Here is a 14,259-nt window from a genome sequence, read left to right as displayed (position 1 = left end):
TGGATGGGGGTGTGATGCTCTGCAGATTTCTGGCTGGGGGTGTGATGCTCTGCAGGGATCTGGCTGGGGATGTGATGCTCTGCAGGGATCTGGCTGGGGGCGAGATGCTCTGCAGGGATCTGGCTGGGGGTGTGATGCTCTGCAGGGATCTGGCTGGGGGTGAGATGCTCTGCAGGGATCTGGCTGGGGTGAGATGCTCTGCAAAGATCTGGCTGGGGGTGTGTTCTGTGCTATGTAACATCACTTCCTGTAAGGGAGAGAGAGATTCTGCAGGGAGAGAGCTGGAGGGATCAGACACAGTGTAGGGATCGCCCAGGACCTGGCACCGGGAGGTCAGGAGTCCTATATATCCTGTGTGTATATATATATATATGTGTGTGTGTGTCAGTGTGTGTGCATAGGGGGAGGGGGCCTGGGGGGGTCTCTGTGTGCAGCACATTCCCACATGCATGCCTATGCACAATCCTACATACAGCACATGTCTGCCTGCCTACATACATACATACATACATACATACATATATATATATATATATACATACATATATACCTACATGCATGTGGCTGTGTGCTTGCAGCGTCACACGTCTATATATAGCCGTGTGTATGTGTACAGTATGTAGTGTGTGTGTTGGGGGGAGGGGCCGCTGGCTGTGCTGCTGCACGTGTTGTAAACAGCTCCATATGTTACACCAAGACCCCTCTCCTGCAGCCCCACCAGCCTTATAGCCCCTCCCACCCCCCCAATCCTATCCACACTTTAACCCCTTCCCTGCCAGCTGACCTGTATCTCCTTCATGTAACCTCCTCTTTTCCGTCTTTCTCATAACCCCCTTCCAGTAACCCCTTCCCTGCCGTCTCTGTCCCATAACCCCCTTCCCTGCCCTCTCTGTAACCCCTTCCCTGCCGTCTCTGTCCCATAACCCCCTTCCTGTAACCCCTTCCCTGCCATCTGTCCATAACCCCCTTCCTGTAACCCCTTCCCTGCCGTCTCTGTCCCATAACCCCCTTCCTGTAACCCCTTCCCTGCCGTCTGTCCCATAACCCCCTTCCTGTAACCCCTTCCCTGCCATCTGTCCCATAACCCCCTTCCTGTAACCCCTTCCCTGCCATCTGTCCCACAGCCCCCTTCCTGTAACCCCTTCCCTGCCGTCTGTCCCATAACCCCCTTCCTGTAACCCCTTCCCTGCCGTCTGTCCCATAACCCCCTTCCTGTAACCCCTTCCCTGCCATCTGTCCCACAGCCCCCTTCCTGTAACCCCTTCCCTGCCGTCTGTCCCATAACCCCCTTCCTGTAACCCCTTCCCTGCCGTCCTTGTCCCACAACCCCCTTCCTGTAACCCCTTCCCTGCCGTCTGTCCCACAGCCCCCTTCCTGTAACCCCTTCCCTGCCGTCTCTGTCCCATAGCCCCCTTCCTGTAACTCCTTCCCTGCCATCTGTCCCATAACCCCCTTCCTGTAACCCCTTCCCTGCCGTCTGTCCCATAGTCCCCTTCCTGTAACCCCTTCCCTGCCGTCTCTGTCCCATAACCCCCTTCCTGTAACCCCTTCCCTGCCGTCCTTGTCCCATAACCCCCTTCCTGTAACCCCTTCCCTGCCGTCTGTCCCATAACCCCCTTCCTGTAACCCCTTCCCTGCCGTCTGTCCCATAACCACCTTCCTGTAACCCCTTCCCTGCCATCTGTCCCATAGTCCCCTTTCTGTAACCCCTTCCCTGCCATCTGTCCCATAGTCCCCTTCCTGTAACCCCTTCCCTGCCGTCTCTGTCCCATAACCCCCTTCCTGTAACCCCTTCCCTGCCATCTGTCCCATAACCCCCTTCCTGTAACCCATTCCCTGCCATCTGTCCCATAGTCCCCTTCCTGTAACCCCTTCCCTGCCGTCTGTCCCATAACCCCCTTCCTGTAACCCCTTCCCTGCCGTCTGTCCCATAACCCCCTTCCTGTAACCCCTTCCCTGCCATCTGTCCCATAGTCCCCTTCCTGTAACCCCTTCCCTGCCGTCTCTTCTTCCTTTCAGCAATTTCCATGAGGCCTCTTTTCCTATGATGATGCGTCCTCTATAATGTAACAGCTTCTGTGCTGGCTGCGCTGATCTATACACATGTTGCTGAGCGCTCCCTACGCTCATCCCCGACTACATCCGCTCTCTGAGCGCTCCCTACGCTCGTCCCCGGCTACATCCGCTCCCTACGCTCATCCCCGGCTACATCCGGCTCTCTTGAGCGCTCCCTACGCTCGTCCCCGGCTACATCCGGCTCTCTGAGCGCTCCCTACGCTCATCCCCGGCTACATCCGCTCTCTGAGCGCTCCCTACGCTCATCCCCCGCTACATCCGCTCTCTGAGCGCTCCCTACGCTCATCCCCCGCTACATCCGCTCGCTGAGCGCTCCCTACGCTCATCCCCGGCTACATCCGGCTCTCTGAGCGCTCCCTACGTTCATCCCCGGCTACATCCGGCTCTCTGAGCGCTCCCTACGCTCATCCCCGGCTACATCCGGCTCTCCTGAGCGCTCCCTACGCTCGTCCCCGGCTACATCCGGCTCTCTGAGCGCTCCCTACGCTCATCCCGGGCTACATCCGGCTCTCTGAGCGCTCCCTACGCTCATCCCGGGCTACATCCGGCTCTCTGAGCGCTCCCTACGCTCATCCCGGGCTACATCCGCTCTCTGAGCGCTCCCTACGCTCATCCCGGGCTACATCCGGCTCTCTGAGCGCTCCCTACGCTCATCCCCGGCTACATCCGCTCACTGAGCGCTCCCTACGCTCATCCCCGGCTACATCCGCTCTCTGAGCGCTCCCTACGCTCATCCCCGACTACATCCGCTCTCTGAGCGCTCCCTACGCTCATCCCCGGCTACATCCGCTCTCTGAGCGCTCCCTACGCTCGTCCCCGGCTACATCCGGCTCTCTGAGCGCTCCCTACGCTCGTCCCCGGCTACATCCGCTCTCTGAGCGCTCCCTACGCTCGTCCCCGGCTACATCCGCTCTCTGAGCGCTCCCTACGCTCGTCCCCGGCTACATCCGCTCTCTGAGCGCTCCCTACGCTCGTCCCGGCTACATCCGCTCTCTGAGCGCTCCCTACGCTCATCCCCGGCTACATCCGCTCTCTGAGCGCTCCCTACGCTCATCCCCGGCTACATCCGCTCTCTGAGCGCTCCCTACGCTCATCCCCGGCTACATCCGGCTCTCTGAGCGCTCCCTACGCTCATCCCCGGCTACATCCGCTCTCTACGCTCATCCCCGGCTACATCCGCTCTCTGAGCGCTCCCTACGCTCATCCCCGGCTACATCCGCTCTCTGAGCGCTCCCTACGCTCATCCCCGGCTACATCCGCTCGCTGAGCGCTCCCTACGCTCATCCCCGGCTACATCCACTCTCTGAGCGCTCCCTACGCTCATCCCCGGCTACAACCGGCTCTCTGAGCGCTCCCTACGCTCATCCCCGGCTACATCCGCTCTCTGAGCGCTCCCTACGCTCATCCCCGGCTACATCCGCTCTCTGAGCGCTCCCTACGCTCATCCCCCGCTACATCCGCTCTCTGAGCGCTCCCTACGCTCATCCCCGGCTACATCCGCTCTCTGAGCGCTCCCTACGCTCATCCCCTGCTACATCCGCTCTCTGAGCGCTCCCTACGCTCATCCCCGGCTACATCCGCTCTCTGAGCGCTCCCTACGCTCATCCCGGGGCTACATCCGCTCTCTGAGCGCTCCCTACGCTCATCCCCTGCTACATCCGCTCTCTGAGCGCTCCCTACGCTCATCCCCCGCTACATCCGCTCTCTGAGCGCTCCCTACGCTCATCCCCCGCTACATCCGCTCTCTGAGCGCTCCCTACGCTCATCCCCGGCTACATCCGCTCTCTGAGCGCTCCCTACGCTCATCCCCGGCTACATCCGCTCTCTGAGCGCTCCCTACGCTCATCCCCGGCTACATCCGCTCTCTGAGCGCTCCCTACGCTCATCCTCGGCTACATCCGCTCTCTGAGCGCTCCCTACGCTCATCCCCCGCTACATCCGGCTCTCTGAGCGCTCCCTACGCTCATCCCCGGCTACATCCGGCTCGCTGAGCGCTCCCTACGCTCATCCCCGGCTACATCCGCTCTCTGAGCGCTCCCTACGCTCATCCCCGGCTACATCCGCTCTCTGAGCGCTCCCTACGCTCATCCCTGGCTACATCCGCTCACTGAGCGCTCCCTACGCTCATCCCCGGCTACATCCGCTCTCTGAGCGCTCCCTACTTTCATCCTTGGTCACATCTGGTTCCTGAGCGCTCCCTATGCTCATCCTTGGCCACGTCTGGTTGCTGATCGCTCCCTAGGCTCATCCTTGGCCACGTCTGGTTGCTGTGCGCTCCCTATGCTCATCCCGGGCTAGGCCCTGTCAAGGCGTGGTTGGGTTCCCATCCTGTGGAACATCTGTGAGGGTTCTATCTTGAGCATACGTTAGCACCTGGTGATCCATAGAGAGTTCAGTTTTGTGTCCCATGTGGAATTTTTATCCTGGTCTTGGCATGAAGTGTGATCTCCTTGTTGGTCCATGGTCCTGTCCTCTAATGCCCTCTGTGACCCCTCTCTGTTGCTTCTAGGGCACATTTCCACTTGCTCCATCATCTTCTGCTGGGATGGGTCCAGGTGAGGAGAATGCCGTAGTCGGGGAGGAACTGAGCGACGAGGAGGTGTCACCTGACTGGACCCCACAGGAGAAGGCTCTACATGAGGCAAAGATGAAGGCAAAGGCCAAGCGCAGGCTTCGGCGCACATCATCGCGTGACTCTGCCCGGGAGTCTGAGAGCACAGACTGCTTGGCAGAGCCCCTTAGCCCGCGAGGCCGGGGCAATGACAGAAAGTCACGCATGGGCAAAGGCCGCGGACTCCCAAAGAAAGGTAAAGGGGAGCGGTTTCTGGGAGGACTGGTGGAGGTGACCTTCCTTGTGTGAGGTGGAGATGGCAGATGTGCTGTCTTCATTACACACTACATCATTTGGGAACATAGAGCTCTGAAATGCTGTCAGCAAGGGCATGATTCGGAGCCCAGCGAGTTCCCCTCCTTCCCATCTGCCCCTGTGTACGGCTGGGGGAGAGTCACTCACCACAGAATGATTAGCCCCCTGCTCGCAAGCGACAAAAGTCCGTAGGGAGAAGGAGGCCACTGTTGACGTCAGTGGACCTCCCTCCTTACGGTCAGGGAACGCCAGTGTATTCTGGGGCACTACCAGAAAATGCAAGGATACCACCCCCCAAATGGCCGTTGGCTGTTCATTCACCCTGCAAAGGATAGCCTTCACTAGCTGTCTTCATAGGAATGGCTCGCGCATGCGAATTCGCAGCATAGCATGTCTGAATCGGGCCCTTCGAGTGAGAGGATGGTGGCTACAAGAGGGGTAGTGGTCACAGGGTGTGAGGATGTAGGATGGACAAGTAGTCATGGAGAATATGGTTATACCAATAGCCCATCAGGATAATGGTAATGTCAGCGCCGGTGGCTGGGTGCGGCCGAACGAAGCAACATGTGAATTACTACATTGGGCTCCATCTAGTGTACACCAGCATGCAAAGCACCTGAATCTGCCCATAGAGGTGAAGTGCAGCAGTAGCATTTTATAATATAGGATTAGTTGGGGTCGGGTGGGGTGGCTATAGTCCTAGAGGGTATGGTGACACTGGTTGGGGGAAGAGACGCGGGGAGTCTGGTGACATTGGTTGGGGGAGGGGATGTGGGCAGTCGGGTGACTTGGTTGGGGGATGGAACACAGGGAGTCTGGTGATAGTGGTTTGGGGAAGGGACACAGGGAGTTGGTTGACGCTAGTAGGGGGATGGGTCGCTGGGATTCTGTAGATGGTGGATTGGAGGGATGGGACGCGGGGAGTCGGATGTTGTGGGTTGGGGGATGGGTCGCTGGGATTCTGTAGATGGAGGATTGGAGAGATGGGACGCGGGGAGTCGGATGTTGTGGGTTGGGGGATGGGACTCTGGGAGTCTGTAGATGGTGGATTGGAGGGATGGGATGCGGGGAGTCGGACGTTGTGGGTTGGGGGATGGGACGCTGGGAGTCTGTAGATGGTGGATTGGAGGGATGGGACGCGGCGAGTCGGATGTTGTGGGTTGGGTGATGGGTCGCTGGGATTCTGTAGATGGAGGATTGGAGAGATGGGACGCGGGGAGTCGGATGTTGTGGGTTGGGGGATGGGACGCTGGGAGTCTGTAGATGGTGGATTGGAGGGAGGGGATGCGGGTAGTCGGACGTTGTTGGTTGGGGGATGGGACGCTGGGAGTCTGTAGATGGTGGATGGGACGTGAGGAGTGGGGATGGGACGTGTGGAGTCTGTAGATGGTGGATTGGAGGGATGGGATACGGGGAGTTGGACGTTGTTGGTTGGGGGATGGGACGTGAGGAGTGGGGATGGGACGTGTGGAGTCTGTAAATGGTGGATTGGAGGGATGGGACGCGTGGAGTCTGTAGATGGTGGATTGGAGGGATGGGACGCGTGGAGTCTGTAGATGGTGGATTGGAGGGATGGGACGTGTGGAGTCTGTAGATGGTGGATTGGAGGGATGGGACGCGTGGAGTCGGATGTTGTCGGTTGGGGGATGGGACGCTGGGAGTCTGTAGATGGTGGATTGGAGGGATGGGATGCGGGGAGTCGGACGTTGTTGGTTGGGGGATGGGATGCTGGGAGTCTGTAGATGGTGGATTGGAGGGATGGGATGCGGGGAGTCGGACGTTGTTGGTTGGGGGATGGGACGCTGGGAGTCTGTAGATTGTGGATGGGACGTGAGGAGTGGGGATGGAGCGTGTGGAGTCTGTAGATGGTGGATTGGAGGGATGGGATGCGGGGAGTCGGACGTTGTTGGTTGGGGGATGGGATGCGAGGAGTGGGGATGGGACGTGTGGAGTCTGTAGATGGTGGATTGGAGGGATGGGACGCGTGGAGTCTGTAGATGGTGGATTGGAGGGATGGGACGCAGGGAGTCGGATGTTGTCGGTTGGGGGATGGGACGCTGGGAGTCTGTAGATGGTGGATTGGAGGGATGAGATGCGGGGACTCGGATGTTGTTTTTTGGGGGATGGGACGCTGGAAGTCTGTAGATGGGGGATGGGACGTGTGGAGTCTGTAGATGGTGGATTGGAGGGACGGGATGCGGGGAGTCGGATGTTGTTGGTTGGGGGATGGGACGTGTGGAGTCTGTAGATGGTGGATTGGAGGGATGGGACGCGGGAAGTCGGATGTTGTCAGTTGGGGGATGGGACGCTGGGAGTGCTGTAGTTGGTGGATTGGAGGGATGGGATGCGGGTAGTCGGACGTTGTTGGTTGGGGGATGGGACGCTGAGAGTCTGTAGATGGTGGATGGGACGTGAGGAGTGGGGATGGGACGTGTGGAGTCTGTAGATTGTGGATTGGAGGGATGGGATGCGGGGAGTCGGACGTTGTTGGTTGGGGGATGGGATGCGAGGAGTGGGGATGGGACGCGTGGAGTCTGTAGATGGTGGATTGGAGGGATGGGACGCGTGGAGTCTGTAGATGGTGGATTGGAGGGATGGGACGCGTGGAGTGTGTAGATGGTGGATTGGAGGGATGGGACGCGTGGAGTGTGTAGATGGTGGATTGGAGGGATGGGGCGCAGGGAGTCGGATGTTGGGGGATGGGACGCTGGGAGTCTGTAGATGGTGGATTGGAGGGATGGGATGCGGGGACTCGGATGTTGTTGGTTAGGGGATGGGACGTGTGGAGTCTGTAGATGGTAGATTGGAGGGATGAGATGCGGGGAGTCGGACGTTGTTGGTTAGGGGATGGGACGCATGGAGTCTGTAGATGGTGGATTGGAAGGATGGGAGTGGGATGTTGTTGGTTGGGGGATGGGACGCGTGGAGTCTGTAGATAGTGGATTGGAGGGATGGGACGCGGGGAGTGGGATGTTGGTTGGGGGATGAGACGCGTAGAGTCTGTAGATGGTGGATTGGAGGGATGGGACGTTGGGAGTGGGGATGGGATGCATGGAGTCTGTAGATGGTGGATTGGAAGGATGGGAGTCGGATGTTGTTGGTGGGGGGATGAGACGCGTGGAGTCTGTAGATGGTGGATTGGAGGGATGGGACACGGGGAGTCGGACGTTGTTGGTTGGGGGATGGGACGCGTGGAGTTGAAGTTGATGGTGGATTGGACGGATGGGACGTTGGAAGTGGGGATGGGAAGCGTGGAGTCTGTAGATGGTGGATTGGAGGGATGGGACGTTGGGAGTGGGGATGGGACGCGTGGAGTCTGTAGATGGTGGATTGGAGGGATGGGACGTTGGGAGTGGGGATGGGATGTGTGGAGTCTGTAGATGGTGGATTGGATGGATGGGACACGGGGAGTCGGACGTTGTTGGTTGGGGGATGGGACGCGTGGAGTTGAAGTTGATGGTGGATTGGACGGATGGGATGCAGGGAGTCGGATGTTGTTGGTTGGGTAAGAAGGCATCAGTCATGGGCGAGGGGCAGATTGATTGGACAAGGGCTTGGTCTGGGCAGGTAGAGAGCCTTCATACTATAGGTACGGATAGTCAGCAGATACGTTTGGGTCACAACTCTGCTCTCTTCTGCAGGAGGCGCTGGTGGGAAAGGTGTTTGGGGGGCTCCAGGACAGGTCTACAGTTATCAGGAGCCTGACGCTCGAGACCCCAATTATGATGAATCCGCCCAGGTAAGAACTGTGTTCCTATTATAAGCGGGATGCGTTAGGTGTATCAGGGCGCCCCCGGTCTTCCCTCTGACATCTGATTATCTCTGTAGTAGAAATGGTGATTGAGGCTCATGCACTGTATTGCCCTAATAGTCCGTCTGCACTTCCGCGTCTCATCTACCCGCTGCCCCACATTCTAGATAAGCATTGGTTCCCTGTATATTACCGCATTCAATATAAAATACTTCTACTTACATACAAAGCCATCACTCTGACTACACCGACTTATATCTCTTCACTTATCTCACACTATATCCCCACCCAACCTCTCCGCTCTGCACAAGATCTGCCTCTCTTGTCACCCGACCTCTCCGCTCTGCACAAGATCTGCGTCTCTCATCACCCGACCTCTCCGCTCTGCACAAGATCTGCTCCTCTCGTCACCCGACCTCTCCGCTCTGCACAAGATTTGCTTCTCTCATCACCCGACCTCTCCGCTCTGCACAAGATCTGCGCCTCTCATCACCCCACCTCTCCGATCTGCGCCTCTCGTTACCCGACCTCTCCGCTCTGCACAAGATCTGTGCCTCTCGTCACCCGACCTCTCCGCTCTGCACAAGATCTGCGCCTATCCCCACCCGACCTCTCCACTCTGCACAAGATCTGCGCCCCTCTCCGCTCTGCACAAGATCTGCCTCTCTCGTCACCCGACCTCTCCGCTCTGCACAAGATCTGCACCTCTCATCACCCGACCTCTCCGCTCTGCACAAGATCTGCGCCTCTCATCACCCCACCTCTCCGCTCTGCACAAGATCTGTGTCTCATGATCCGACCTCACCGCTCTGCACAAGATCTGCGCCTCTCATCACCCCACCTCTCCGCTCTGCACAAGATCTGTGTCTCATGATCCGACCTCTCCGCTCTGCACAAGATCTGCATCTATCGTCACCCGACCTCTCCGCTCTGCACAAGATCTGCATCTCTCATCACACGACCTCTCCGCTCTGCACAAGATCTGCGTCTCTCATGATCCGACCTCTCCGCTCTGCACAAGATCTGCGTCTCTCATCACCCGACCTCTCTGCTCTGCACAAGATCTGCATCACTCGACCTCTCCGCTCTGCACAAGATCTGCGTCTCTCGTCACCCGACCTCTTCGCTCTGCACAAGATCTGCCTCTCTCGTCACCCGACCTCTCCGCTCTGCACAAGATCTGCCTCTCTCGTCACCCGACCTCTCCGCTCTGCACAAGATCTGCCTCTCTCGTCACCCGACCTCTCCGCTCTGCACAAGATCTGCCTCTCTCGTCACCCGACCTCTCCGCTCTGCACAAGATCTGCCTCTCTCGTCACCCGACCTCTCCGCTCTGCACAAGATCTGCCTCTCTCGTCACCCGACCTCTCCGCTCTGCACAAGATCTGCCTCTCTCGTCACCCGACCTCTCCGCTCTGCACAAGATCTGCCTCTCTCGTCACCCGACCTCTCCGCTCTGCACAAGATCTGCCTCTCTCGTCACCCGACCTCTCCGCTCTGCACAAGATCTGCCTCTCTCGTCACCCGACCTCTCCGCTCTGCACAAGATCTGCCTCTCTCGTCACCCGACCTCTCTGCTCTGCACAAGATCTGCCTCTCTCGTCACCCGACCTCTCCGCTCTGCACAAGATCTGCCTCTCTCGTCACCCGACCTCTCCGCTCTGCACAAGATCTGCCTCTCTCGTCACCCGACCTCTCCGCTCTGCACAAGATCTGCCTCTCTCGTCACCCGACCTCTCCGCTCTGCACAAGATCTGCCTCTCTCGTCACCCGACCTCTCCGCTCTGCACAAGATCTGCCTCTCTCGTCACCCGACCTCTCCGCTCTGCACAAGATCTGCCTCTCTCGTCACCCGACCTCTCCGCTCTGCACAAGATCTGCCTCTCTCGTCACCCGACCTCTCCGCTCTGCACAAGATCTGCCTCTCTCGTCACCCGACCTCTCCGCTCTGCACAAGATCTGCCTCTCTCGTCCACACTCATTACTTGCTCCCACTTACACTTGCAGGATTATTGTCAGGCAGCACCCACCTATGGAATGTCCTTACACGTACACTAAGACTCTCCTCTAGCCTCCAAACTTTCCTGCGTTCACTGAAAACTCACCTCTTCAGGCAGCATATTCCGGAACCCCACACAATTTCCATTAGCATTCATATCTAATTGCATCCCATCAGGACTGTCCTGTAATCTGGTGGGACTGCCATGCTATGGAATCCTATCCTTATGTATTCCTCCTATTATCCCTATAGATAATTGTAAAGCGCAACGGAATCTGCTGCGCTATATAAGACACTGTGACGGAATCTGCTGCGCTATATAAGAACCTGTAACGGAATCTGCTGCGCTATATAAGAAACTGTAACGGAATCTGCTGCGCTATATAAGACACTGTAACGGAATCTGCTGTGCTATATAAGACACTGTAACGGAATCTGCTGCGCTATATAAGACACTGTAACGGAATCTGCTGCTATATAAGACGCTGTAACGGAATCTGCTGCGCTATATAAGACACTGTGACGGAATCTGCTGCGCTATATAAGAACCTGTAACGGAATCTGCTGCGCTATATAAGAAACTGTAACGGAATCTGCTGCGCTATATAAGACACTGTGACGGAATCTGCTGCGCTATATAAGACACTGTGACGGAATCTGCTGCGCTATATAAGAACCTGTGACGGAATCTGCTGCGCTATATAAGAAACTGTAACGGAATCTGCTGCGCTATATAAGACACTGTAACGGAATCTGCTGTGCTATATAAGACACTGTAACGGAATCTGCTGCGCTATATAAGACACTGTAACGGAATCTGCTGCGCTATATAAGACACTGTAACGGAATCTGCTGCTATATAAGACACTGTAACGGAATCTGCTGCGCTGTATAAGACACTGTAACGGAATCTGCTGCGCTATATAAGACACTGTAACGGAATCTGCTGCTATATAAGACGCTGTAACGGAATCTGCTGCGCTATATAAGACACTTTAACGGAATCTGCTGCTATATAAGACGCTGTAACGGAATCTGCTGCTATATAAGACACTGTAACGGAATCTGCTGCGCTGTATAAGACACTGTAACGGAATCTGCTGCGCTATATAAGACACTGTGACGGAATCTGCTGCGCTGTATAAGACACTGTGACGGAATCTGCTGCGCTGTATAAGACACTGTAACGGAATCTGCTGCGCTGTATAAGACACTGTAACGGAATCTGCTGCGCTGTATAAGACACTGTAACGGAATCTGCTGCGCTGTATAAGACACTGTAACGGAATCTGCTGCGCTGTATAAGACACTGTAAATAAATAAGCCCCATGCTAGGTGAAGAGAGGTGGCTTGGCTGCAGCACAATCACTGTTACTTTAGTAACCCCGCCCACACCCCCGCCCACACACACACATACTATGAGGAGGTACCCAAAAGTAACAGAAATCGTGTTGTAGAGAGTGGGAGGCTTGTAGTACGGCCTTCCACCGCTAGGCGAGTGATTACCGAACCCTTCTGAGTGCGCATTCCCGCAATAAGTTGCCATGAGTAAAACGTTTAGGGAATGGTTGTCCCGTTTCCCAAGAGATGAAATGTCAATTGATGATCAACTTCGTTCCATTCAGGAAGATCATCAACGGACTATTGATCAACTTGTGAAGAGGTGAAACAAAAAAATGGCAAAAGTACTAAAATATCCCAGCGACGATGAGCTGAGGAAATGTTTTGTGCAGTGAAAAAACTGTTTGGACAGATATGATTCCAATGGAGAGAACCTTAGACGTAAATACCTGCTTTTTATTTGAGGCGGGGGGGGGGGGGTTTGAGAACCCACCTAATGCACCAGGGGGATATCTCCCAGTATCCCCCATCACAGGATATGCTGAGAGCCTGTGTCTGGCGGCCAGTGTGATCTGTGCGCTGTAACATCCCCCCCCCTCTGTCCCTCCCCCATCACAGGATATGCTGAGAGCCTGTGTCTGGCGGCCGGTGTGGTCTGTGCGCTGTAACATCCCCCCCACTGTCCCTCCCCCATCAAAGGATATGCTGAGAGCCTGTGTCTGGCGGCCGGTGTGGTCTGTGCGCTGTAACATCCCCCCCCCCTGTCCCTTCCCCATCTCTGGATATGCTGAGAGCCTGTGTCTGGCGGCCGGTGTGGTCTGTGCGCTGTAACATCCCCCCCCCCTCTGTCCCTTCCCCATCACAGGATATGCTGAGAGCCTGTGTCTGGCGGCCAGTGTGATCTGTGCGCTGTAACATATTCCCCCCCCCCCCCCTCTGTCCCTTCCCCATCACAGGATATGCTGAGAGCCTGTGTCTGGCGGCCGGTGTGATCTGTGTCTGTGCGCTGTAACATTCCCCCCCCCCCCCCCCCCTCTGTCCCTTCCTCATCACAGGATATGCTGAGAGCCTGTGTCTGGCGGCCGGTGTGATCTGTGTAAGTTCGCTGTAACATTTCCCCCCCCCCCCCCCTCTGTCCCTTCCTCATCACAGGATATGCTGAGAGCCTGTGTCTGGCAGCCGGTGTGATCTGTGTCTGTGCGCTGTAACATTCCCCCCCCCCCTCTGTCCCTCCCCCATCACAGGATATGCTGAGAGCCTGTGTCTAGCGGCCGGTGTGATCTGTGTCTGTGCGCTGTAACATTCCCCCCCCCCCCCCCCTCTGTCCCTTCCTCATCACAGGCTATGCTGAGAGCCTGTGTCTGGCGGCCGGTGTGATCTGTGTCTGTGCGCTGTAACATCCTCCCCCCCCCCTCTGTCCCTCCCCCATCACAGGATATGCTGAGAGCCTGTGTCTAGCGGCCGGTGTGATCTGTGTCTGTGCGCTGTAACATCCCCCCCACTGTCCCTCCCCCATCACAGGATATGCTGAGAGCCTGTGTCTGGCGGCCAGTGTGATCTGTGTCTGTGCGCTGTAACATCCCCCCCCCCCCCTGTCCCTCCCCCATCACAGGATATGCTGAGAGCCTGTGTCTGGCGGCCGGTGTGATCTGTGTCTGTGCGCTGTAACATCCCCCCCTCTGTCCCTCCCCCATCACAGGATATGCTGAGTGCCTGTGTCCGGCGGCTGGTGTGATCTGTGTCTGTGTGCTGTAACATCCCCCCCCCCACCCCCTCTGTCCCTTCCCCATCACAGGATATGCTGAGAGCCTGTGTCTGGCGGCCGGTGTGATCTGTGTCTGTGCGCTGTAACATCCCCCTCTGTCCCTCCCCCATCACAGGATATGCTGAGAGCCTTTGTCTGGCGGCCGGTGTGATCTGTGTCTGTGTGCTGTAACATCCCCCCCCCACCCCCTCTGTCCCTTCCCCATCACAGGATATGCTGAGAGCCTGTGTCTGGCGGCCGGTGTGATCTGTGTCTGTGCGCTGTAACATCCCCCTCTGTCCCTCCCCCATCACAGGATATGCTGAGAGCCTGTGTCTGGCGGCCGGTGTGATCTGTGTCTGTGTGCTGTAACATCCCCCCCCCCCCCCCTCTGTCCCTTCCCCATCACAGGATATGCTGAGAGCCTGTGTCTGGCGGCCGGTGTGATCTGTGTCTGTGCGCTGTAACATCCTTCCCCCCCC

General features: G+C 57.1%; 1 protein-coding gene across 2 annotated transcripts in view; it reads left to right on the top strand.

The window, feature by feature from the left end:
- Positions 1-215: 215 nt before the first annotated feature.
- LOC146064167 (programmed cell death protein 4-like) overlaps positions 216-14,259 on the top strand; it is a 45,030-nt gene continuing 30,986 nt past the window's right edge. The window contains exons 1-3 of one of the 2 annotated variants that reach the window (XM_083177401.1): positions 216-332; positions 4,586-4,883; positions 8,584-8,681. In XM_083177401.1, the coding sequence (XP_083033527.1) occupies positions 4,622-4,883; positions 8,584-8,681 (360 nt within the window). In that variant the 5' untranslated portion in view covers positions 216-332; positions 4,586-4,621. Of the gene's footprint in view, positions 354-4,585; positions 4,884-8,583; positions 8,682-14,259 lie in introns of both variants that reach the window. The other variant, XM_083177483.1, reaches the window with a different exon arrangement.

Source organism: Crinia signifera, chromosome 1 (assembly GCF_055691185.1).
Source record: "Crinia signifera chromosome 1, ASM5569118v1, whole genome shotgun sequence".
NCBI classification, from domain to species: Eukaryota; Metazoa; Chordata; class Amphibia; order Anura; family Myobatrachidae; genus Crinia; species Crinia signifera.
The sequence above is the reverse complement of the archived record's forward strand: the minus strand, read 5'-3'. Positions and strand labels throughout refer to the sequence as shown.